The sequence below is a fragment of the Amblyomma maculatum genome, unplaced genomic scaffold, assembly GCF_055883805.1.
Source record: "Amblyomma maculatum isolate TAMU_Amacu unplaced genomic scaffold, ASM5588380v1 scaffold_13, whole genome shotgun sequence".
NCBI classification, from domain to species: domain Eukaryota; kingdom Metazoa; phylum Arthropoda; class Arachnida; order Ixodida; family Ixodidae; genus Amblyomma; species Amblyomma maculatum.
In genome coordinates, this window is record NW_028146738.1 from 12,372,887 (window position 1) to 12,400,129 (window position 27,243).

Sequence of the window (27,243 nt, forward strand, 5' to 3'; positions counted from 1 at the left end):
CTCGTGGATGCAGTTGTTCATTGCATAATCTTTATTTATGATGTCCTGTGGTCTATATTTCCCTGTCTACGATAGCTTGCATAAGCACTAGTACAATGCAGACAGTAATCAACGGGAATGGAGCGTTTTAATGGCGCATTTACTATGTTTTGCGCATTAGTTTCGCGAAATTACCTTGGCAACTTTTCTTTTGCTTGCTTGCTTGCTTTCATTATTTTTTTCCTTGCTCTCAGCTCGTTCCTTTTTTTCTTTCCACACCCTTTCCTTCCACGCTTATGCCGCTACATTTCTTCTCCTCTTGGGCGGCTTCCTTTGTCCGTCCGCCAGCCTGACGTTATTTTTTTTTCCTCGCCATCTTTCGCTGTCCGCTTCGCCCTCCTCTGTAGATGTGATTCATAAAGCCCCTGTCTGCCATTCAATACGCTTTATTAATTTAGTTGTGCTAATGACATTTCGATGTCTACTGAGCTATTGAACCTCGAATGATAATTAAGCTGTTTCTCATGCGATACTGCTCAATTGAGACTATAGTAAAAAATAAGCAAAATAAATCAATGTTATTTTCTTTTTTTACTTATTCGTGGATGCTCTGAACAGATCTTGCATTCAATACATGCCATCCTGCTCCAAAAAATGTGTCGAGCGGCTGGCTGCCACCTAGCTGTTACCTTCCCCTGTCAAAACTTAACTTTGTGGCAGAGCACTTGAAAGTACCGTTAAAAAGGCATTAAGGATAGTTAAAAAAAAAAAAAAAACGAAAGAAAACTAGCATTCAAGTCCGGATGAGGCAGGACGTTCTTTCAACGCAAAAGAAAATTAAGCATGCTACAATTCTGACATGTGACAGAGAGAAGACATGCATGTGTATTAAAGTGTAGATCGCTTGAGCAGTACTATAAGGGAGTTTCTGTTCTCATAGCTGTGTTGCTGTATCAGTGACCGCGTGCCATCTGCCATCTTTTCCTTTATCGTCGAGAAAAGTGGCAACCGCCTCACCAGAAAACAGCTAAAGCTCTTCAAATTCTGTCTGCATAATGTGACTGCGGCATTTACAGGCCCTGGCAATCGTGTTCTCAAGTTTTCAGGCTTGTCGCTTCTTTTTAGGCTTTTTCGACTACATCTATTCCTATTTTTCTCCCACACTCGTTCCATCCTTCTCGGCCGCTCGATTCCCCGCAGCTTTCTTTTTTTTTCTTTTTTTTCTCAACCACTCCAGCTTGGGGCGTTCGAGCTGGCCTTTGTGAAGCTGTACCACACTTGGGAGGAGGGGCGTTCGGCACAAATGTTTTTTGCATTTTCTACATTTTTACCGCGTTTTTTTACGCCCCCCACCCTTCCACCCTCTTTTTGCTCGGCCTTTTCCAACTGCGCGTGCTTCTCCTGACGTCTTCCGTTTCACGTGTTTCCAGCCTAGAAATAAACGCCCACTGGGCGGCCAGGGCTCGTCCCTGTCTCTTCGCCTTGTGTCGTGTGGCTCTCGCATTGTTTCTGCTTCTCTATGTCACTCGAGCAGGCTGGAACTGCTACCATTTCGCTGTGCAGGCCGCCTTTTTTAAGCGCGCGCCCAGCCCAGGCGGCTGCGCCGGCCGCGCGTCTCCCTATCAAACTGTTCCGGCGCTCACTCGTGGCACTGCCTGTTCACCGCGAGTGCTGCCCTCTGGGTTTTTGCACGGTGCCTATAGATGCAAACATATGTTTGCGTTGTAAGAATAAGAAAAATATTTTCCCAACGTGAGCCTGACACCTTTGTATCCATCACACTGCATGCAAATCGACAACACACAACACATCCTGAGCACAACACATGTATTCTGGGTTGACATAACACCCTTTCATCGTGTTCAGTTTAATATTTGATGCTTCTGAATTCCATATTGTTGCCTAATGCTTTCTCCATGTCTTGCAGTGGTACCATGCCCGACTACTGTTCCCGGGTTCGATCACGGTGGAGGCGAAATAAAGTGGAGTCCGTTTGCTGTTATATGTCAGCGCACGTTAAAGATCCCCAGGTGGTCGAAATTACTCTGTAGCCCTCCACTACTGGCTCCCCTTTCTCCCTTCCCTTACGGCATGGTTCAGGTGTCCACAGAGCAAGTGTGACAGATACTGCACATTTCCCTTCCTTTGAACCAATAATTATTATTCAATTATATTTCTCCACGTCTGCATGCAGTAGACGGATAAACGAGTGTTCTCCTGGCTCGCTGCTCTTTGCTTAATTTCTTGCATGTAGTGTTGTGTGCGCTGTTGAAGAGGAAATTTTCTTCACTGAAAAACAATGTGAATTTCCTTTAAGAACCTCTGTACATAAAAGGGGACACAAATAAGTCTTCTGCATGAAAGCACTTAGAAGCCCAATGCTTCTTTTTTAAGTGCAGAAATGCAGGTTAGAGCATGGTTGGAGAATTAAAATGTTTTGTAACATTAGTGCAATAGCAACTGTGTTAAGGCAACCTGATGCAAATAATGCACAGGAGCAATAGTTCTGAAAGCATAAACTTGGAATTCTTAAAATTTTTTCACATTTGTGCCTTCTTGAATCAAGGAGGTGAATCGAAGAGTGGCTACAAAAACAGGTATCAAAAATCAGCAGAGGTGCCTTTAAGAAGGCATAGATACTCGAGTTCTGTTGTCAAGCCTTCCTTTGCAAGGATGCAACAAGAATGGTAGCTGTGCTTCATTTCTTCAGGAAGCAAGACCTGCAACTGATGCAGGCCGACAAGGAGGGAAAATTTGTCGTGCTTGCACTCATCCTGTACCTTGTCTTGTGTGTGTTTTTTTGCACAAATACCATGTCTGAAGTCAACCTCGCTGTATATACGAATGCCACATACGGGCATCTTAAGAAAAGTATTGAAGTTGCAAGGACTGCAGCTAAACACCTTATCCTTTTCTTCGTTTTCAAAATCGAAACAGTTGAGATGTGAATGCAGAGTTGCTTAAGACTGATCTTCTGCAGAACCATTCTGTTGAGGTGTGCTTAAAGTTAAAATGTAGCTGTTTTTCCAGGGCAGTGTAACGTGCGTAGAGCTGTTTTTCAGGTGAGGAGGAGATTTAAGGTTTTTTCCTCTGTATGTCTGAGGTTCTTATCCTTGAAAATTGCCTGTAGCTTCTGTTCATATAAAAACACCCTTGCAAGGCTCTACAAAAGAAGCAGTTTTGCCTTTGGAACAAGCAGACATTGTTCTTTCCATTGTTTTTCTGCACACCAGTAAAATCAAATACTGTAAGATGTGTCTGTAAGCCTTGGCTCGTAATTCTTGATGTGACGTGCTCCGTTGCCTCATTTTCATTTTAGGTGCAATCCTACTTCTTGAAATGTGGGAGGAATAATTACCTCAGTTGCTGTAATAGATGCGAAAGAGCACATGAGAGATTTTTAGTTTTTCTACATTTTGTTTGCTGGTTACCTTAACGAGGACTTTATCATAGGTTGTGTAAGAGAGTTATTACAAGGTCCCATTCCCACTAGATAACCTTCTATGTGACAATCACAGTAACACATAACGTTCCATGTCAGCTGCTGCGGATATGCATGGCACAAATTGAATTCCAAGGGATGGAATGCGTAGCAAGGGGCGGCAGAAAGATAGGTGGGTGGATGGGGCTGAGAAGTTTGGGGGGCGGTCAAGTGGACAGAGGCAGCACAGGACCGGGTCAATTGGAGGAATATGGGAGAGACCTTCGCCCTGCCTCAGTATATTCCGACTGAGGATGAGGACCTTATTCAAGGTATGCTTAGAGGAAATGAGAGAGGAGGAGAGTTTGGGCCTGACTTTGTGTGAGCTGTCATGTTTTTAGGGCTTTTCATATACAGTATATAGGCTTATGTGTAATCCGCTGTGTACAATACACGAGCAATTCAGTTGCATTCCATGTGGTGCTGTTAATGATGCATGCCTTATAGCAGCTCTTGTACCGGTGCTCATTTTCCAAACTGATCCAGCTTTCACTGTCATTGTTCTGCCAAGCACTGGCAAATATATTTAATGTCTGCGACCATGTCAAATGCATATCAGTTTATGCGATAATGGCACTTTTAAAAAATATTTGTGCTGCTCATGGTTGTGGTGGGCTTTCTGCACGATAGCTAGGCGGGTGAGTTGGTGATATATTTAAAAAAATAACAGCACGAACAACGGGGATGCTTGTCCTGTGTTTCTCTAGCCTTCATCCCCGTCGTTCGTGCTGTTATTTTTTTAAAGAGCTTTCTGCTTTTACACAGTGGACTAAGGGCATCAAGGCTCTTGTTATAGTATCAGTTAATAAATTGGCACTCCGGGCAATTTCACCAAATTTGTTTTGTGCTCATGGCAAAATAAAAAAAAGAAGAAATTGGTGATATAGAGTTTTGTGTAACCTAAATTAGCTCAACATTTGAACACTTCCTTTTTTCTTTTCTGCCATGCAATCCAAATTATGATCCCTGTCATGATTTGGAAATGATGCAGGAACCTTGTGTCACAGATCTGGAATGAAAAAACTGCAGTGATGTGATTGTAGTTTCCTTGCAAAAGGTGGTCGTGGCAGGTGATGCCTCTGTTTCTCTTTTTTCACATTACCTAGCTTAAGTAACCACCGCTTTCTATGGCAGCAGCCTGTTTGTCAGCTGCAGCTTCAGTCTTTCTTTGGTGTCCCTAGAAAGGCTGACAGTTTGGCTAACTGGTTTGACGTTGCTCCTCACTCAATTTTGTGCTATGTGATTTCTTGTTGCTTGTGCAAAATGCCGTCACAGCTGAAGCTCCAGCTGTCGTGGCTCGTCTCGGATAAAGAGGAGAGTCACGACTGGCGTCTTACGGCCTACCGGGTATTCTTTGTGCTGCAGGCACCCCTACGGGATGTTGGAACAACATTTGGGCTCAGCGATGTGTACAGGAAGGCGGTGAAGAACCTCTACGAAGAGCCCATATACCAGATGGACTGCATAATTCAGTGGTCAGCTATGATGTTCAACCAGTCTTACAAATACCAGCAGGTAGGGGTTTAGTTTTGAACTGGTCTGCATGGGGCTTAGTTCATTTTTACCTTAACTGCTAACCTGATGCACGTGAGATAGTTTGGGAGGGGTATTCAAAAGAAAAGTATGAAAGGTGAATGTGAAGAGAATACTACTCGTGCAAGAAGAGCGAAGAGGAGAAAAGTAGCTAATCAAACATTGCTTGGGTAGTACATACCAAGGTGTAAAATATGAAAAAGGAAGTGGATTACGAAGGTTCGAAGTTGAACATAGAAAAAAATTAATCTTTGAAAATTCAAAAATTAGTATCATGGAACTGAAAAAGTGATCAGAGGAGCACATAGAAGTATTGCGTGTGGTACTGTAAAATTCAAAGTAGGCTACATATTTATGATTGTGGGGATTTCAGTTTCACTGAGAGCTGATGCTTTTCGAAATGCTGTTTCAGTCGTCACATTTAGTAATAGCCCTTATAAGTTCGTAAGTTAAAGCGCACTTGTGGGGAGTGTCACTCACGAAAAGTGCACTCTGCCTCTTTTAAACGATGTAGCATAAGTGCACTCGAGTGAGAGTACGTTCACAGAATAAACTTTGAGGGCTGTCTGTAGCCTTGCAGGCAGCAATTTCTTCGTCACAGAATGTATGTGCATACAAGTTGACATACGTGTTTTGTATGTATTTTATTTTGTTTTATGATAGTAATTGTTTTATGATAACGACAAGCAAGACATCACATAACAAAAACGTGATATAAATATGTATGCAACTTCCAAATTAAGTTTTGTTCTGGCACTGTGGCGAAGCCATTTTCAGTTTATTTGTGATATTTACTGGCATGCAGTATCCGATTAATGGCACGATATCAAGTTTTAGTAATTTTTTGGCGTTGTGCTATATTAGAAAGCAGTATTCTGAACTTTAGACATGGAGGTGCATATATTTCTTTTGTAATATTTTATAGTTGCCAATTTCTCACCTGCAAGGGCACTATGCTTTCTTATTTAGCACTGTGTAGTTTGAAGTGTCTTTTGAGATGTAAAGTGCACTACACTGCCCGTAATAACTTGCGTGCTTCACGAGGGTATAACCCTGAGTATTTGTCGGAGTGGTGCCTCATGCACAAACATGCGTCCACGTGTCACAAGCATTCTGCTTCATTGCACACGTTCCCTCATTTGTCTATGTTAGGCGTCACTTTACTGTGTTGGGATGAATCAGTATGCACCTGCTTTCTCCCCTTCTCACTTACACCAACATCAATGTCACATAAACAAGCAATGTGGCCTTCCAGCCCTTGCTGTTAAAGAGGGTCCTGCCAATCTTATCTCCCTTTTGGACCAAAGAAGTGAAAGCAGTGTCAATAGCCCTGTTACAGGAGGGCCCACAGCCTTCATCACAGAAGGTTTTAATGTACCACAATATGTTGTCATCATCTGCCACCTCGCGTTCCACTGCAATGCCCAGATCCCCTTGACTCCTATAGATGGCGCACATGCTGGACGTCAGTATATAGACCTGCTGCATCGGGACGCACGGTAGTGGGCCATGGCAGAGTCCTTCAATACTCCAACGGTCATGAAACTGCCGCTGATGTCTGGTTCATGGACAAGAGTGGCCGCCAGGGGCGCGATCGTCGATTGAGGTGTTAGGAGACCGCGCGGCGGCGTACGGTACGGTTGCACCCGGGACACTTTCATTCACACCCATGCAGTTATTTCCTCTTCTCATTACATTAAGTGAAATTGATCACAATTTTTCAGTATCCGCTGCAGGCCCAAAATAGTAGTCCGCCTGACGCTTATAGGAAAAGCTCTGCCGGCAGAACCACAGCCCAATCTTCACCCTTGATCGTTTGGCTGTGGTGTGGGGACTTTTCATGCTTATAATGCGACACTGAAACTGTGCCGATAGGTGTGGTGTGTTCTTTAACCTGAGACATAAGTGTTACTCCTGCATAGTGCGCGGTAAGGCAGTGGCTGCATTAGCATATGGTGCTCGCTAGATTCGCTCCGTGCTTGGGTTGTTCGCACAGCTTGTGTACCTGCCTGTCCTAGCCATAGCTTTAACGATGTTTTAAACTTCGGAGTGCTCGGCTGTAACCGTCGTGTGATTTCAATGGAAGGTTGAATGTATAACTAAGTTTTGAGGCAGTGCACTGTGAATGCGCAAATTTTATATTGGTTATTGTCCAAACCAAGAAAGAGCACTGTTTGCACATACTGCACAGCTTTTGCAGACTTTGTACTAGCCTTCATCAAGCATTGGTCGAATATTATTTTTTCACACTGCAAATGCTTTTGAAAACTGTCAACTAGATTTCTCAGCTTTTTTCGCACGTGCTGTTGCTTAGCAAGCTTTAGCTGGCACTCTTCTTGCGGAGCACCAATTTAAGTTTGCGCATCTTGGTTTGTGCAACATCTTGATGGTTTGGGAGGCTTTATTACCACCCTTACCTGTATGGACTCTGGCTGCAGTACCAGAATCGTTGTTTGTCAGACTACTCGTGCATGAGGTATTGGGAGCATAAACTGCAATGCTGGCATCTGATGCAATATGGCGGCGCTTTGGAGATGCTCGATAACATGGTTTAGTGTTGGTCAAATACCACGGAAGCTCTTGAGATATTCTTAAAACAGCATCAGGCTTCAGCTTCGGCTGGTCTCGTTGCAGAGACCCAACCTCCCTGTTCACTGCAGACTCGTCATACCGGATGATGTCTATGGTGTTGAAATGCTTCTCGCGAACACATACATTTGGGGGATCAGATAAGATGCCAGCAACTTATTTTCTGGAAATGGCGTGCCGCCACTTCTGTTGCAGCTAGGCATCCGATGGGAAACGAAAAAAAGACATCTTTTTGTCGTTGCTCCTGTAGCTGGAGTGGCAGCCTCTCGCAAGATGACGGCATCGTTCTCACAACATACGCATTCACATATTTCAGCACTATGCCTTTTAATACACCACATTAAGAAAATACTTGCTCATGCCACAAAGCAACGGCTGCCTTCTCCACCGGCAGTAAAGCATGCGCCTCAATCGATGCCACCATCACTGTGCGGCCGCTTTTGGCAGCGTACCAAGCTCTCCCATAGAGTGAATGAGAAGTTTCATGACCATAAATGGTATTGAAGGACTTTGATCACGGTGACGAATCACGGATCACACTATACTATAAACCTGTTTGCTGGTGGAGGGTGACCGTTGTGGCCTACAAAATTTCACTGGCACGCATCTTGCAGTGATATGCCCTCCACAATGTCCCCCTTGCATGCCTGTTCCTGTGTAATCATAGCAATAAACTTGGTCAGCAAAGCTTTGAGCCCTTTTCCTTATGTGTGCTTGTTTGTCGCCATTTTTCGCGACTGTCATCGCATCAGGGTGACTTCCATTATATCATGAAAATGAAAAGCTATCTTGAACAGCTGTCTTGATCAAAGAGAGCATGCTGGAGAGTGCATTGTCAAAAAAAAGGAAAAGCCTGACAGTGAGCAGTTTTGCATGGGAGGAGTGCGCACTCTGAAGTTACATAAATAAGTTTAGGAAGGAAAGCTGGGAGGAGTTAACACATTCACAGATTGAAATTTATAATTGTCCCAAGGTTTCCACAGAAATAATTGTGAGCACCCAACCTGTACAGAGGATGCTCATGTGATTGGTGTGTTCATGACATGACCATGAGATTCGTGGGAGTAAAAGTTTCTTGTGATTTCGAGACTTGCAGATGGTCCAGGGCTTTGCCAACATCACACTGTGGAGTTGTCACCCAGCTGAGCCAACTGGAGCTAGAAGTTAAATACCTCTACTAAGCAGCTTTTCTGATTTTGCAGTGCTCCTTGGATGCTGTCCCTTTGTGAAGAGTAGTCGTGAACATCCTGGAACTAAGTTGTGAAAGGACAAAATATAATTTCAAACTCGACTATATTTAAAACCCCGCGAGGTCGAGCCCACTTATAACGACCCCACTTAAGACGAACGCTCGCTTATAACAAACAAGTCCAGTGCGACCGTCAAAATATACATTAGGGCTATGGCACTCTGTCTCGGCTACAACAAACATATGTGCGACTAGCCGATCGGCTACAGCGAACGCCTTGGCACCGTGGACCACTTTCCGCATGCTGAGATCCATCGATCCTGTACTTGCTCTGCAAGCCACGACAATCGCATTTCCGATTCCCCCGCGGCATTTCGCCCGAAGCATGAGGGGTGGTGCAGATGCAGCAAGCTGCTTCCCGGTTTATCTCTCGCGGCATCTCGCCGGAGGAATGAGGAGCGGCCCAAACGCGGCAAGCGACTTCTCGGGTTTTCTTTCGCGGCATCGGCGGAGGCGCGGAAGAGCGGCGACACGGCAACTAAAGTGCCAAGACGGAGAAAAAAAACAAAAAAACTTGCCAAGCCTGCATTGAACGCGTGTCGCATCTTGAGGCATCGTGAGTGACCACGCAATGTTTACACGTTGCTCGAAACCATTCAGAGGAATAGAACGCACGATTCACGAAGTACAAAGACAGCTGAGCCAACGACAGCAAAGAGCCGGAGACGACACGGGGAGGTAGCCGGCGGAGACCGACGCGTCAGCGGGCGCAGCAGCCGATAGCGATCGTTCGATCCCCCGCATTCTAGCGGAGCGCACGCTTTGCCTAATCGCAGCCTTGAATTCGAGCGCGGGAAACTTTAAAGCCTCTGCGAGGCTTCCAATCTGAAGCAAGCCACGCCTCGACCGCGGCGCCATCGCCGTCGCCAAGGTTGGCAGAAGTACAGTGTAATAGAAGGCTTTGTAGTGGCAAAAGCGGCGCCCTCCGGGTGAGGCTTTTTAGGCGGTTGCCGTGACGTGGCTCTGGTGTCGACTTCTGGAGCTGATGTCGTCCCGCCGCCGGTACGCGCGGCTACGAGGGCCGATCAGACAATCGCAGCGTTCGTTGTGGCGTTATATCATAAACATCCAGCTTTTTACACAATAAAGTAAGGGCCCCGTGTCACAGAAAATCCGGTGTTAGCATTGCCCTGGGTTTAACGCTCAAAATCAGTGGGAAGCAAAAAATAAAAGCAAAATAGCCTTGCAGACCCATTTAATCGAACTCGGTTACATAGCTGTGATGATTTAACATATAAGAACTGTGCCGCAATCTTTTTTTTTTTTTTTTTTTTGCACAATGTTCAGGGTGGTGTCATACCATTTTGTTTCCCACTTAGTATCCATTTGCTAGACAAGTTGAAGGCTAGTCTGCGATATGGATTATAATCCTGACGACATATACGTACGTACCTCCGACTGCATGCTGGTGATTGTAAGTGTAGGCGTCCACCGAGAACTGTGACAGATACTGCACCCTTCCTTTCCCCAAAACCCAACATTAACAAAAAGTAAAAACTTGCGGATGGAAGGTTGTTTAGAAGGCGCTACCATGCCAAAAAAAAAAAAAAAAAAGTCAAAAATAACACTTGAGCAAGCGTCTCCTAAGCTTTCTCTCTTGCTTTTTTCTCGCCTGGCTGGCATAGGAGACATGGTAGAAGAACAAATGGTAGCGTAACTCCCATAGAAGCCTGCGTGTCGACTCTGAGCGAGGCTTTAGTTTCCCAGTGCCCCCTGCGAACTGTGAGGCACAACAAACACGTGACGTTGCTTGTGACGTCACAGTAACATACTTTTGGCGGGGAATTTGATTGTCTTTTTACTTATGAACGAAAAACAAGGCCAACAACGACGGAGGCAGAACGATGCTCGGATAAGGCAGAAAAATGGACACCGTAACTGTTCAGCCAACTTTACTTGACATGTATTTCTACTGTCAAGTTTTACGTTAACTGAAATGTTACGGCATCTTTAACCACCTTATCATAGCATCGTTCTGCCTCCGTCGTCGTTAGCCTAGTCTTTCGTCCCGCGTCATGTAAACGCATTCTGGGGCTTATTTCTTCGGGCACGTTTGTGAACAAAGGCCTTCAAGTGAATTCGGCAAGCACATGGATAGAACCACATGGCTTGAGGCATTTCACTAAGGGCATAAATGAGTGAAGCTGTGCTGCATAGAAAGCCAGGCTTTATTAATTCACGATTACTTACATAGACGCTTCACGACAATGAAATCTAAGTGTAGGAGAGCGACCACCGCTCATTCGTCACGGTCTTCATGAAATCCTAGTGATAACAAAATTTCCTGAGCGTAGGTCTCCAAACGAGACGCGGTGAGATTATAAAAGGGTGAAAGATCTTGCTAACAAAGTACACATATCAGCGTCAAAGAACAACAAAAACAAACGAACGGAATAACTAACGCTAGCGCTAGAACGCCAACCTGTAAGAGCTTAGGTAAGCAATTCAAATTGGGATTGCTAGTATTTAGAAGTTAATGCGTCTGAGAAGTGAAAATATCTACGATATAGCTTCGCTCCAATTAATCTCGCCCTGTTCATGATTCCCATATTTTGCTCGCGCTTTATTTGCCACTGAAAGGACTCAATGTGAGGTTACAAATTTACATCTTAAGCATTTAACATGTTCATGAGAAAGATCCCATTGACAATAGGAACATCACTGTAATAACAGCTAAAGCACATTCAGCGAACGTTGGTGCGGTAATACGACGCAGTAAGCAAAACACGCAGCAAAGGGAGCGGAACGGAAGGCTCTGAGCAATGCGACACGCGTCTTGGGGGCAATAAAATCTCACCTTCACCACTCAATTAAAACTGCAGCGATACGCCGCTCATGCAGACGTGTATCCGTAAAACAAGCCACCACTTTTGCGACGTGCCTGGGAGGCCGAGCCGAGTTGCCGAGCTGTGACGCAGCATTGTCCAATCGTCCGGAAATGCGCACATGCAGCGGCAATCAGTTTCTCATCGAGCACAGACAGTCTTCGCCTTGCTGTAAAGCTCTACCACAACCAGCAGAATGAAATACTGACTGTTTGTTACAGATAACCCACTCTGTACGCAGCAAGCAACGATGAACGTTGAACCGGGGCCGACGACGCACCCATCTCGCGGATGAAAAAAGCTTTGGTCTGAGCCATATCTGAGCTTTGGGCAACTACGCAGCGGATAATAAGTGGCCGAGAGAGGCCGTTAGAAACAAGTTGAAATATTATTAAAAATGTGACACGTTTTTTCTTGCGCAAGAAACAAAAACTGCATTCATTCCTGAGCGCGAATATTATGTTTACTTTCTAGTTCTTTGGAGTTCTGGCAGATCTTATTTTCTGTGCGCTAGTAATTTGCCTCACAGTTCGCAGGAGTCCTCATCATCGAGTTGATGCCGCTGGCAGTAGGCAGCTACACGCGTTTTCTTCAAAGTTGCGCGACCAGTTGTACATTGACCTTGTAGGAGATGCATAAAGCAGAATGGGTCCTTGCTTCCTACACTTCTTTAAGTAAATCAGTTGGCTGCAGTAGGTATAGTTTTATTTTATTTAATTTCTTTCCAGATCGGTGGCGATGTGAAATATATACAACTTCCCGACACTCGTTACAATAAACAATACAGGCCATCACAATTATTACTGCCCATATTTAATTGGTATAATTATTTTGTGCGCAACATAAATCTACAAGCGTACCGAAACTCTGACTGCGGCGTAATAAGTAGAACAAATCAATATATAAGGTTACATATTGCAACTACACAAACAGCTATCGCTGCTTTGAGACACGGCAATGAAGTAAAACTGCAGAACAAAGGACAGAGAGAGAGAGAGAGGAATAAACTTTATTTCTCAAACAGAAAGACCAGTTTTGTCCATACCGAAGCTTGATCTGGGTGTGTTTGGTCAGCTTAGGTGCAAGCCTGAAGCTCGTTCTGTAATACGATCAACGATGTTTCTGATCTATTCATTGGTTGAAGGGCCGATTTCCGTGCAATGGAAAGAAGTGCAAACGCACAGCTACGAATCAATTCTGACCTAATGGCACTTTTCTCAATTTTCAGGGCTTACACGGGGAAATATGAAAATTGAGAAACCACTGAAAATATATTTTTGCGGACATTTATTGCTGCAACAATGATTATATAACCAAAATCTTGTTCCTTATACGCCATAAAAATGCACGCATGTAAAATAGAAAGACACAGGTAAATTTTTATCTTGACAGTGCGCACGAGTGAGAACATACCTGACAACCTTAAGTAAACATCGCACATTTTGAAAACAGTTAGCACTGGTGCAGCTCCTTCGGAGGGAGTCACTAGTAATTCAAGCTTAGATGGGGAGGGAATAAAGAGGGCAATTGAGAGAGAAAGTGGGTGGCGTATAAATTGTTTTAAGGGGGAAAAATTTAAATGTGGCTTTTTGCTCAGTTCATGACACATACTCGATTAAAGGAAGTGATACATACGCTCTGCCAGTGATACATACGCTCTTCTTGAGCTGTATCCGACCGTAGCAACGAACCAATTAAAGCAAAATAAGAAATGAAAGCGGGCATAAAAAAACAAAAACAAACACACTGTTGCGCAATTTCATTGCTCCAGGTGTTTTTCACTCTCTATACGTGTCAGCGACGCACCCTAACCTTCGGCGATAGCAATGCTTCCGCGCAGTGTCCAGTTCAGGCTGCTTGTTCGCGGCTCCCTTTTTGTTTAGTGGTGCCACATGTGAGGGAATCCCCCTGTGTTCTCGCCCCCATGAATATTCCTGACAATTTTTTTTTCGTTTTGCACCTCAACACAACCACCAGCCGAATTCGTCGCTTTTCTCCAACGGCAGCGCTTGAACTCACTGCGATGCGCCTCCTCGCTCCTTTGCCCAGCGCGAAGCAGACGGCCAACTTTTCTCCTCCAGTGTTCGACGGCAACACCGCGCGCGGCCAACCGCTTTTTTTGCCTCAGCACCTCCCAGCGAAACGTGCCCTGCTCTTGCCACTACAAAGCCTTCTAGAACACTGTAGCAGAAGGCAGCGCAAGAATTAACAAACAAAACAAAACCAAGATGGTGGCGCTCAGTTCGGCGGGAGAGGAATGGCGCGCGCGAAGTTTGGGAATTTTCGGCGCTTGCTTGCTGCTCCGCAGCTGCCACTGCTTGTTGTATAATTAATTTCGAGTATTTCTACGGGGAGTTGGGCATTGATAATTACAGAAAGGGTAGTTTATAGACCATTTTACAACCCTTGGAGAAACTGGTTTGACTGGGCTGTTAAGGGGAGAAGTCATCAAAACTTTCCTGTGCTACGATAGCAGCGCAGCTCCCCAATATGGCAGCACCCTTCACCCCTTTGTAAACTCGTGTATAAGACATACTACCGGAATATATTTTCCAAAAATCGACTGTTTCGCAATTTTTGGTTTTCAAAGGTCCCGTCCCCCCTTACGAGGCAGGCAAAGATCACAGACTTTTTTTTTGAATAAATTTTTTTTTCATTGATGTCGACTATTTTTGTGAGTGGCCCACATATCACGAACTTCTGGATACAACGAACGAATTCCCCGTAACGCTCAGGTTCGTTGTAAGTGGGCTCGACTGGGAGTTTACTGCATGTTTTTAATATTATCGTAAAATTTACTGATACATTTTTTTTGCTTTGCATGGCATCGATGGAGGCACTATTGGTCATTAACATTTGGCGAGTGCATTGAAGAAGATTGCGAAACAGCTTGCTATGTTTCGAAGGTAGTCTATATTTAAAACACCTGGATAAATATGTGCTCTAAGGCTAGATGTACCGCTAAAGGGCTCACTGTCTGCTCTGCACTCCTCCAAATCGTGCAAACTGCTCGTGTAGTCTGCATGCATGACGCATTTTCAGTAATACAAATGTTCACACCATAGCAATGAAAACTGTCTTGAGAAGGCACGATAAGCAGGAACCAGCCATTTATAGTAGCAGATAACCGTTTCCAGAAACTGGTTGCACTTTTTTACGCTGAAGGCAGCCGTGATTGTCTATTCCATCAACTGCTAGTGTGCAATCCTCTTTCATTCCATTGTCATAGCGTTTGAGCACTGTTTTTGGTTGCTGTGCGGTCTGGGCTTTATAGCTGAACAATATTAGTAAGCAAATTTAGTGCATGGGGGGGCAGCATGTTAAACTATACGAGAAGCTCACGCAATTCGGAGGCACCCAGTGCAATGCGTGAACCTTACAGGAGTATGTCCAGCTTCACTATTCGCATTTATGGAGGTATATAAAATGTAAATGATGTAGCATACTTTGTCAAACTCTTCTTTAAAGCACTCGGCAACTTTTAGCGACTGCCATCTTCATTTATGCTTTGTGAAACGAGAAAAACATTGTCAAGTTTTGCATCATGTATTTCTGTGGGTCGCACTCCCAACTTACACATCCATATGTTGCGGTGTTTTTAAAAATGCTCTTCTTTTGACTCCGGTTACTCACTGGTTGCTCTTCTTCGAAGGACAGCATCGAAGGCACACCGAAGTTGCACCACTTGTTGAAATCTTTCTTTTCCATTCGTTCCAATAAGCTGTAAGCCTACAGTCATCCCCTTATTTTCTGCAGTACCTGCAAGCACCCCTTTTGTTTGTAAACATGGTGTTGGTCTATACGAGATTACTCATTTAGTCTTGGCAAGTTGCCAGGCTATGCTGTGTAATGCCCCTACCTCGCTGTAGTGGTGCAGTGGCAGCTCGACTGCTGTGCCCAAGGATGCGGTATCGAATCCAGACCGTGCCAGCTGTTTTTGGAGGTTGATGAAACGGAGAAGAGTCTGTATGCTGTGTGATGTCGGTGGACCTTAAAGAACAAGTGGCTAAAATTGCTGCAGTCCTCCACCACAGTATCTCTTATAGCCTGAGTTGCACTGGGACGTTAAACTCTTTAAGTGTGACCAAACCAAGCCTCGACATCACTGGAGATCATTCCCTTAGTGTGGTAGTATATAGACATTATGCAACTTGCTGCTTCTTACCATAGAGTAGGCCGGTAATAGCCACACATTGCATTACTGCAAGTTAATCAAAATTGTAACCAATAATTAGCACTACCATTTATCTCTATGGCTTCGTACTACATATGGTTGTTCATTCTTCTACTTTCTAATCAATTATCTCCCTGATTATATTATTTCATTCATCAGTACAAAAAGATCTAATAAGCTTAGTGGACAACTGGCTATTGGCTCTGTATACTTGTATGCATCTCAGAACGAGCAGCCATTTTCCCTACATTTGTTTGCTGATTAGCGCAAGTAAACAGCGTTAGCACGTGTTACAGTTAAACCTCGATATAACGAAGTAATAATGTTTTCACAAATTTGTGTCCATAGAACACCATGTATTTTTATCCTTGGTATAACTAAGTAAATTTCATTGCAGATTCAATGTAGCAAAGTTTCGTTGCTGCGTCAAAACAAACCAGCTGAGAAATTGTGCCGCAAGCGCGAATGGTTGAGTGGAGCACGAGGCCAAACACACATCAGAGCACGTGAGTGAAGATTTTCTGCCCAGAAAACAGAGGAAGAGTGCGTGATGGCAGAGCGCATCACCTGCTCTGCCATCTAGGGCAGTACTGGTTAGGCAAACGTAGTGTTGGGGGGAACAACTAAGCGGCATGAACACCTGCGCAACGCGTAGCCAGTAGAACCGAATGCAGCTCTGGCATAATGTCTCAATCTGACATAATCCTGCCCAACCTGGGCACTGAATCCACTGCTGCAGGGCCAGTACTCAAAAGGAGCTATGCTGCAATTATCGCATTTATTCATAGCACTCACAAAAAACTAGAAGGGTAGGCACACCCATCTGCCTGACAACCTCACTTTCCACTCATGCTGTGTGCGCACATGAACAAAGATGTGCATGTTCTCGCTTGCGGTGTAAAGCGACGATCACCCTGGAATGGGTTTCAAGCTCCCATCGACAGCCCACTATCGATGGTTTCACAATTCGAATTTTTTACGCTTTCGAAGCGCTCCTTGACAAATGGCACCATCCAATGGGAATTAGAGGAACCCCTCTTTCAAGTTTGCTTTTGAATAAATTTTTCCGCCATGCCGCGTATGTCCAGATCGTCTTTGGAGTCAGGTGATCGACGCTCCTGGTTTACATCACGACATCGACATCATGCACTCCTGTTGCGCAGAAATGGTCATTTCTGCGGAAGTTGACACATCAGAGAGCTTGGTTTTGGATGCGAAAAGCAGCAGTGATGACTCGGAAGACGAATTCAGCTCTTCAGACTTTAGCACTGACAGCGAAACTACGTCAGACTGACCCGGAACATCGACAGCCATGCCCCGATAAGTATCGCCCGCTATTGATGGTTGATTTTTCCGGGTCGGTTTGATGTATCGCTGTCAGTGCTAAAGTTTCAAAAGCTGAATACGTCTTCCGAGTCATCACTGCCTCTATTCGCATCCAAAAACGAGCTCTCCAATGCGTCAACTACTGCGGAGACTCCCGTTTCCGCGCAGCAGGAGTGCGCGACGTCGACGCCATGATGTAAGCAAGAGCGCCGATCACGTGACTCTGGAGACCACCTGGATGGGCGTGGCACAGCAGAAAAAATAACACCAACCCCAGGTGGTCGAAATTTCCGGAGGCCTCCACTACGGCGTCTCTCATAGCCTGAGTTGCTTTGGGACGTTAAACCCCACAAACCAAACCAAACCAAAAAATAAAACCAAAAGCAAAACTGAAAGAAGGGTTCTTCTATTTCCCTTTGAATGACATCACTCGTTAAGGAGCACTTAGAAAGCAGGAAAATTCGAATCGTGAAACTATTGATAGCGGGCTATCGATGGGAATAGGCATGGACAGGAAAGTGTTAATTATGCAACAGCATAGTTCTAGCGCATATCACAGAAGCGAAAAATGCATATCCTCCCTATATGAGCTGACGTGTTATCTCTGTAAACGCCGATTTAAAAGAGCATGAGATACTTGAAACCTTCCATATACACGTGGAGAGGCAGTTGTGCGTGAGCAAGCCAAATGTTGTTTTGACAAAAAAGGAAGGGAAGTTTTTAGAGAGGAGTGCCATCACGCATGCGGTTTAACTGTTGACACTTTGAAGCACGAGTGTGTTTGCATACATATGTGATTATTGGTCAATAAATTCAGTCAATATCTAGTGTTTGTGGTGTCTGTGTTCTCCCTTCGTCCCTGTGATACACGCTAGAACTATGTCTGTTTAATCTAAACACCAACTCGGTGAACTTTCGGCGTTAAATTATATATGCAAAACAGCGAAGCAGTAGCTCTCAATTTAGGTGTGACAAAACTGAAGCCATAGCTGTTAAAAATGCGGCACTAATCTTTGCTATGGTTTGGTTTGGTTCATGTCGTCCCAAAGCGACTCTGGCTATGCTAGACGGCGTAGTGGAGGACTCTGGAAATTTTGGCCACCTTGGCTTCTTTAACGTGCACTGATATTGCACAGCACACGGGCGCTTCACTTTTCAGCTCCACCAAAAATAGGAAAAGTGGTTTTCTGTGTTGGTAGGTCTAGGCTTAGGGCGCTAATGCATATCAGGTGTAAGCATCGCTTTGTGGTGCCACGGCTCAGAGGTGCCATCGTTTCATTGGTTTGTGGTGAAATTGGGGTCGGGCATTCCAGCAAAGCACCGAAAACTTTTGAATTTTCAGGGCGAGTGCAGGCCACTGTTTGAATGGCGTGGTTAAATTTGCATAAAAATTATGGGACCTCAGAAATTATTCGAATTATCCAGTAATTTGGATTTCAGCGAGTTAGAGTTAAGGTTTTACTGTACTTCAGTGGGCTTTATTTAGAACCTTTGTGATTGCTTGAGGTTGGATACTTTATGGATATTTTTGAGGATAAGAAGTGGCTGGTGGGGATTGTAGTAGACTCATGGCCGCACTTCGTTGTGCAAAAGCGATGCGAGTTCATCCAGAAGATTCTATCGTTCTCGTGTGCCTATGCCTTGAAGGCACTCCTCCAAATCACCTTTGACGTCCTGGACCAGATGGTGCTCATGTCGGAGATGGCGTTTGGCATACTCGTGCGGAAGATCGAGCTGCAGTCGAGGAAAGAGCCATCGACAGTGGAGCGAGCACTCAGCCACATTATGTCCAGCATTGAAGCAGGAAGTGTCGTGCTGTTCAAGTGAGCATTTGAAGCATGCTGTACCCTCTTCCGTGACGAGAAGCCCCAACAGCTTGCCCGTGGCACCCGAAGCTCTTTCTAGCTTCTGCGAGCGCACAGCAGCGATCCCCCAGGCTATCCAAGACGAGCCACTGCAAGTGGCTATAGTAGCTACTGTCTACTACATCTCCTCTGACAGAGAAGCAGTCTCTTGGGCGGAATGACGCAACGTCCACACTTTGTGTGCTGGGGGGAGGCGTCCGCGCAAGCTGTGTGTGAATCTCTTGGGGAAACAAATCTCCGGCAGCCTTACATCCGTGCCGTCACCTTCATGTGTGTCCATGTAGAGAAGCCTCATAGATGCCTTGGTTCTCTCGTTTCTCTTCCGCAGGCTTGAGAAAAGGGACAAGATGGGTTCAATTTTGCCGCACAGTACCGTCTCCAGTGTCAACCATAAACGATCTAGGCTCGCCCGAGGGTGCCACCATGGTTTCTTTTCGCTTAAAGTCCATCACTCATACTTCATCCCCTTCCAGAAGGTTGGGAAGTTGCCGCACGCCATGTCGTTAGTTTCTTCGCTGCTGCTCGTGGTATTGGGTTTCAAAATTCCAGAGTTTAGTGACCTCTGGCAAATGGCAAACAAGCATTCTGGGAATAAGAGGAAGCTTTGCCCTTAACCGCCTCCCTATCAATAGTTCAGAGGGGCTGTAGCCATTTTTCAATGGAGTCTCCCTGTAGGATAAGAGGGTCAGGTAAGGGTCTTGAGTCTTCTTCATTGAAGTTTTAATGATTTTCACAGCAGCCCCGGCGAGTCCGTTGCTCTGAGGGTAGTGTGGACTTGATGTGATGTGTTTGAATCTGTATTCTTGAGCAAACTTGAAGTCAGAGGACTAGAACTGCGGACTATTGTCGGAGACCACCACCTCTGGAATGCCATGTCGGGCAAAAATTGATTTACAGTGATTGATCACTGCACTCGATGATAGCTTCTCTAGACGAGTCAGTTCCGGGTATCTGGAGTAGTAATCAGTCACAATCAACCACCAGTGGCTATTGAACAAGAAAAGGTCCATTACAACTCTCTGCCATGATCTTGACTGAAATTACTCCGAAGCGGCATTTTGCAGTTGCTGGACGTCTTGACACATTCTTGACAATGTTTTACGATGGTTTCGATATCTTTGGCCACTGTAGGCCACCAAACGGAGTCCTTTGCGTGGGCCTGTGTCTTCGTGATGCTGAAGTGACCTTCGGGCAAAAGGCACAAGATTTCTTTTATGCATGTGAGTGGCACCACCACACGAGTTGCGTAGAGTAGCAAATCGTCTTCTACGGTGAGCTGTTGACGATGCTCGTAGAAAGCTCTTACGTCCAGGGGCAAACCTTGTCAGGAAGGCCAGTCTTTTGTGCAGTGTTCTCGGAGATATATGCACACGCGATTGGATTTCTGGGCTTCTTTTAGCCACTCAAGGCAGTGCTGCTTGATGGGGAGAGTTGTCCTCATGCAGCGGACGAAAGCTTTGACATTGCTCTCTAGCTCTATGTCGCCAGTCTCCTGCACAGGTGCTCTAGAAAGTCTGTCGGCTGCGAGGCCTTTCCCGGGTACGTATGTCACTTCATCCTGATACCTCATCATTCGCACCTTAAGCATGGTACGCATGGTGGTCTGCCTTGCCAATGCACTGCTTGCTGCCATTGTGCAATGCATGCAGTTGTCGTGGGTCTGGTTGTGGTGGTGGTGCCTGTGGACTGCTGGCTAGTGTAGCACTTCGAGGCATTTCCAAGAAAGTGTCTGCACCTTTCGGTGAAGACGAGACGAGGGTATTCCTGGCCTACAGCTATACAAGTATATGATGTCAGACACTTGTTACAGTAGAATCTCGGTGATACGAAATTCAAAGGGAGACTAAAATTTTCGTATCACCCGAAATTTCGTATCACCAAAAAACGAGCAAAATCCGTTTTCAAGCCTTCCAACAGGTACGAAATATTTATTTTCTTTGAAAGAAATCGCGTATATCCTTCTGCACCTTCTTTTCCGCGAGATCTGATAACAGAGTTTTGAAAACTGAAAAATTGGGCCGCTGTCTTCTCCCGCACAGACTCGGAGGTCACGGCGCGCCGTAGAACATCGATGGCGTGCATAGTTTCTGCTGCCGTTGGCGGTGGGTGATCAACGCTTTGGTCATCGTCATCTTCGTCACTGCATGGAATGCCAGGCTGTGATGACGCTTCCTCCACAATATCTTCAACCGTGCGGAGACCACAGGTGGCGAGGTCGTCGTTCGCGGTGACGAAATCGTCAACGGAACAGTCGACGTCAAGTTGATTCCAGACATCGATGGGAATCGGGTCTGGCACTTGCGAGGCAGTAGCCACAGCGGATTTGAAAACCCCACACTTCGCGAAACAATTAACGATGGTCACAAGAGTGATACAATCCCAGGCAATTGCAAGAAAATGCACAGCGTCCAGAAGAGTGATCTGGAGATTCGCGTCCTTCCTTTCTTTCTTCGCGAGGAGGCGGCGCACCAACAAAGCTTTGAAATGGTACTTAACATTCCTTATAATCCCAGCATCCAGTGGTTGCAAATGACTTGTTGCGTTCGGGGGCAGGAACACCACTTAACACTCTGTAGTGTCATTTGTTTTGGATGGGCGGTGCACTGGTCCAGCAGCAAAACTATTTTTCTGTTGTGGCTAGACATCTTGCGGTCGAGGTACGTGACGAATTCCATAAACAAAGAAGACGTCATCCATGCTTTTTTGTTCGCCTTGTAGACGCAGGGCAATCGACCGGCTGCCTTAAAGCATCGGGGCTTTTGATATTTGCCAATGACTGTCAGCGGCATCTTTTCCGATCCATCGGCGTTGCAACAAAACAAAACTGTGATACGTTGTTTGCTCTTTTGTCCGCCCCGGCAGGCATTGCCTTTAAAGCACAAACTTTTTTCGGGCTGGAGATAGTAAAACAGCCCTGCTTCATCTACATTGAAAACATCACGTGCCTCATATCCCGCTATGTAAGACGGCAGTGTGGTTGTCATCCAGTCTTCCACGGCGCAGGCGTCGACTTTTTTTCCTTCGCCACAAACGGTCTTGTAGGGAAGATTATGACGCACCTTGAACCGGTGAATCCATCTACCGGAGGCCTGAAAGTCACCAATTCCAAGTGTGAGTGCGATGTCCGCTGCCTTCTCACGAAGCACTTTTCCGTCGATGTTGACGCCGGCCGCCGTGACCTCTCTGAACCACGTTAGAAGAACATCTTCCAACTTCACATGGTGGGCGGTTTTGGCTTCTTTAGAATTCATCGCGAAGTACTGCACATTCTGCATAATTTGGTCGTGCTGACCAACGATCGTTGACAACATTGACAGCTGCAGGCCTAGCTCCTTGGCCATGTCAGTGCGCCTTTTCTTGGGCTCTTTGTCCACCTTATTTAAAATTTCCAATTTGTCTTTAAAGGTCAACGCCTTTCTCTTCCGTGACATTGCAGCATGATGTACCTTTTCGCGTTGCCGAGATGATCACAAAACGACGCGCTATCAATGCGGTGTCAGCCTCAACAAACGAGAAAACAAAGCAACGTGTAGCAACGTGTTGCCGCTGCAGCGGAGACTCCGGAAAGCGGAAGGGCCTGGCCTGCGGGGTGGCGGAGAAATGTGGAGAGGGCCGCAAGGCTGTGCGCACAACTAAAAAAAAAAAATGCGGGGGGGAGGGGAGAGAGAGAGAGAGCGGGGGGGGGGGGGGGGCAAGATATCGCCACCTTCCTTCGCCAACTTCGCTGCTGCCGCGGGTTGCCAAGCCGGTTTTTTCCCGCTGTAATTTTTTTTCTTCTTTCGCGCGCGTGTGCGTGATCCGTGCTATCAGTGCTGTGCCGCTGCGCACGCTTTTCTCGCTGTGCGTGTGTGCGTGGGCCTCGACCGGTCGTGATACCGAAGTTCGTATCACCCGTAGCGAAAAGAAAAAGTGTTCGGAACATCTGATTTTTCGCCCACTGAATGCAATGCAATTCGGCCGGGGAATTTTATGAATTCGTATCACACCAAATTTCGTATCAGCAGAGTTCGTATCACCGAGATTCTACTGTAATTCGTGCGTGGGCCGGCTTGCATCAGTTAATTCAGAGGGCGATCACGTCGAAGTACAACCCGCTAGGCTATCGCTTGTTCAAATTGACCTCCCCATACCTGAATTTCATAGAGCCGCGGTTCCCGTGCACCTCAGGCGTGCATGCTAAGGCAGGTTTAAGGAAGGTCGGGGAGTCACCTCTATCCTGTAGTTGCCATCGGGGCACTCTCATCACCTGGTCACACCGTTTCAGATATCTCAACTTGTGCCACTGGTTTATTAGTTCGGTGTTGGGACGGTGCCATGCAGTTATTTTCATATTTTTCATATTTAATGCAAAGGGGCCATTAGTGAAAACGCTTCACAGCATGGATCACCGTCCATATGGTGAAGCATCCTCAAAAATGCAAGGGGAAAAAGCTGACAGTGTACTAAACAAAGCAGTTGATGAAGCCAAGAGAAATTGTTGTCATTTAGCTTTCATTTTAAATGTATATACGGCTATATTCCAAGTGTTCATTAAATAAAATTGCTTTGATGCAAATGGTTTTTGGCAGTTTTTTCTGCCCATTCGATAATTCAAACTTTGGGATAATTAAATCGAACAATTTTCCGGTCCCTCCTTGAAGGGTGAATTAGCGAGATTTTAGTTGTGAGGATACATTAGGAACTTGCATCAGTTTCCGGTCACTTGGCTTTTTTCTGAAAATTAACTGTTATAAAGGCCAAGTGCTACTTCATCTTCATTTTTCCGGATCTGCTTGAGCCCAGCCATCTCACATTTTGGTCGGTGCAAGAAACGTTCTGTGCAGTATCAACACTGAAGACCAGAGAGAAAGCTTTTATTTAGTTCAGTTCCTAAGGATGAAAGGCAGAATTGTGCTGCTGCAGTGGTGTCCATGAAAACTGTCTTGTCCACTACTACTCCGCTGTCACCAGTATGTTGAGTCTGCTGTGTGGCTTGCATCCTGCAGGTGTACAAGGCGATAAAACTGAAGGACTGCATATCAGCAATGCAGATTCGCTATGCGGGCGCCAAGGGCATGCTCTGTGTCAACCCCAAGCTGCCCAATAAGCGGCTGTGCTTGCAGTCAAGCATGCGGAAGGTTCCCTGCACCAGCTGGGAGTATCTGGAAGTGATCAAGGTTTCTGTACCACGTAAGTACTGTTGGCTTCTCTGGCTGCCATTTTGCAAAGGGACTTCAGGAATTGGTAAATGCGATAAGCACAGCATTCGAGTGCAGGCTGTGCATGGTCATCATCAGCCGGACTATACCCATTGCAGGGCGAGGGCCTCTCCCATATTCCTCCAAGTACCCCAATCTTGTGCTAGCTGCACCCACTTAACTCTTGCAAACTTCTAACTTCATCTGTCCACCTTTCTGCCACCCCCTGCGACACTTTCCATTCCTTGGTACAGTAGAATCTCGGTGATATGAAACTCAATGGGAAGTGAAAATTTGTGTATGACCCGAAATTTCGTATCATCAAAAAATGAGCAAAATCAGTTTCCAAACCTTTCAACATGTATGAACCATTCATTTTCATTGAAAGAAGTCGCATATATCCTGCGCCTTCTTTTCCGTGAAATCTGACAGCAGAGAGCTATGAAAGCTGAAAAATTGGACCGCTGGGTTCTGCCACACAGACTCAAAGGTCACGGCGCGCCGCAGAATATCGAGGGCGTGCATCGTTTCTGCTGCCGTCGGCTGTGAGTCATGACTGCTTTGGCCATCATCTTCGTCACTGCATGGAATGCCAGGCTGTTGTGACGCTTCCTCTGCAATATCTTCATCAGTGCGGAGACTACGGGTAGCAAGGTCGTTGTCCGCAGTGACGAAATCGTCGCCGCAACAGTCGACGCCAAGTTTGTTCCAGACATCGATCAGAATCGGGTCTGGGATTTGAAAATCCCATACTTCGTGAAACAATTAACGATGGTCGCAAGAGTGATACAATCCCAGGTCATTGCGAGAAAATGCATAGCGTCCAGAAGACTGATCTGAAAATTCATGTCCTTTCGTTCACCTTCGTGAGGAGGCAGCGCACCAGCAAAGCTTTGAAATAGTGCTTAACATTTCTTATAAATCCAGCATCCAGTGGTTGCAAATGACGCTGTGTTCGGGGGCAGGAATAGCCCCTTAGCACTCTGTAGTGTCATTTGTTTCGGGTGGGTGGTACGCTTGTTCAACAGCTAAACAATTTTTATATTTTGGCAAGAAATTTTGCGATCAAGGTACCTGACAAATTTTACGCCTTTTTATTTGCCATGTAGATGCACGGCAATCCACCGGCTGCCATAAAGCATCAAGGCGTTTGATACTTGCCAATGACAGTCAGTGGCATCTTTTCTGTCCTGGCAGGTATCGCCTTTGAAGCAAAAACTTTTTTCGGGCTGGAGATTGTAGAACAGCCCTACAGCCCTGTTTAGTCTACAATAAAGACATCACCTGCCTCATATCCTACTACAGTCGAACCTCGATATATCGAACAGCGCGGTGATTGCAAAATAGTTCGATATTGCCGGAATTCGATATACAAAATCACGTAGAAAACGCGTCAAAAACTAGTACAAATCATGGCACAGTGGCGCAATAAATACTCACTTGAAGTTTCAAACAAAGTATTTATTCCTTTGGCTTAAAGTACTGTAGCAGCGTAGCTTGCTTCAAATTGGCAACCGCGTGCTTAACCACGGCGTCCTCAACGTAGTCTAAACGGTCCACAAGCGATAGTCCAGCGCCTTCTATTGCGCCGCAGTAGCGGCGTACAAGGCCCAAAGCAGCTACAGCCTCAGTTGCAGTCGGGAGCGGGGCAGCGCTTACGGGATCAATCTCGGCAGCGTCTTCGTTTGGCCGCTCAGCAGTAACTTCCGCCGCAATCTCTACATCTGTCAACTCCGCTACTGTTCCGGGTTCCGGTGCTGTCATCACCGCCAACGAAGTCATCAATGCACATGCTGTGTGGCTCAGCACCGACAAAGCGCTCCAACTGGCTCCAGGTTTCTTTGAGCTGGCATTCTTCCTCTGTGCTGTCGTCCAACGCTGATTCTTCAGTTGCTTGCTCGGAAGCTTCTTCAATGCGGCTTACAAATCCCGCATGCCGAAAGCAGTGAACTACTGTCGACTGCTTGACGCTGTCCCACGAGGCTTTCAGCATTTGAATGGCACCCAAAAGGTCTATCTTTAGCTCTTGGCCCATCCGCAGCTTGAGAAGCAAAATGTCAATCAGCCGACGTTTATAAATGGATTTGAAAGCGCGAATAATGCCCTGGTCCAATCGTTGCAGCTTCGACGTCGTGTTCGGCGGCAAAAACTTAATTTCAATGTTGCTCAGCTGGACATCAGTGTGGTGTGCTGTGCAATTGTCAACGATGAGGCAAACTGTCCGGCCTTGACGCGCCAGCTCCGAGTCCCATGCCTTCAACCATTTTTGGAATATCTCCCGAGTCATCCACGATTTCTTGTTCCATGCGTATGTCACCGGAACACTGGGGCAGTTGCGCATGCATCTCGGGGTTTGGAACTTGCCTATGACAAGTGGCCGCAGCTTCGTGCTGCCGTCCATATTCCAGCCAACAGAACTGTAATACGAGCCTTGCCTTGCTTGCCGCCGTGGCACTTGTCTCCGCACGTGTCGAGCGTTTGTCGCGGAAGCATTTGCCAGAACAGGCCCGTCTCGTCAGCATTGAATATCTGATTGGGCTCATACTTGACGAGAATCTTAGGCCACTCTTCTTCAAGCCACTTCTTGATCTCGCCTTCATTGGCGTCCTCACTTTCCCCCGAGACTGTCTTCCCGACAATGTTAAAGCGGGCCTTAAAACGTTGCAGCCAACCGCTGCTGGCATTGAAGTTCTCGGCACCGAGAATGAACGCAAAGTTCTTGGCCTTCTGTTGTATCATCGGTCCCGATACAGGAATATTCCGGGCCCTTGCGTCGATGAACCATTTGTGCAGCGCCTTCTCAACGTCTTCAAAGGCAGCTTTGCGTACCTGCCGCGCCTGAGTGCTGGTTTTGTTCCGCCTTGGCCTTTATGTCACTCTTGTTTTTCAGCAGAGTGCTCAAAGGGCTCCTCGGTATGCTGAAAGCTTCGGCAATGCTTGACTTTTTTTCACCATTTTCAACGCGGCGGATCACTTCCAATTTCGCAGCAAATGTCAGGGTCGTCCGCTTCTTCGCGTTTGCAGCCATCACAACACTGACCACGC

At 46.0% G+C, this 27,243-nt stretch overlaps 1 protein-coding gene across 1 annotated transcript; it reads left to right on the forward strand.

The window, feature by feature from the left end:
* The first annotated feature begins 1,882 nt into the window (after positions 1 to 1,882).
* On the forward strand, positions 1,883 to 24,602 carry LOC146172211 (uncharacterized). The gene is made up of 3 exons (XM_084586049.1): positions 1,883 to 2,009; positions 4,826 to 4,975; positions 24,007 to 24,602. The coding sequence occupies exons 1-3, from the start codon at positions 1,896 to 1,898 to the stop codon at positions 24,394 to 24,396; spliced, it is 654 nt and encodes a 217-aa protein (XP_084442175.1). The 5' UTR covers positions 1,883 to 1,895; the 3' UTR covers positions 24,397 to 24,602.
* The last annotated feature ends 2,641 nt before the right edge of the window (positions 24,603 to 27,243 follow it).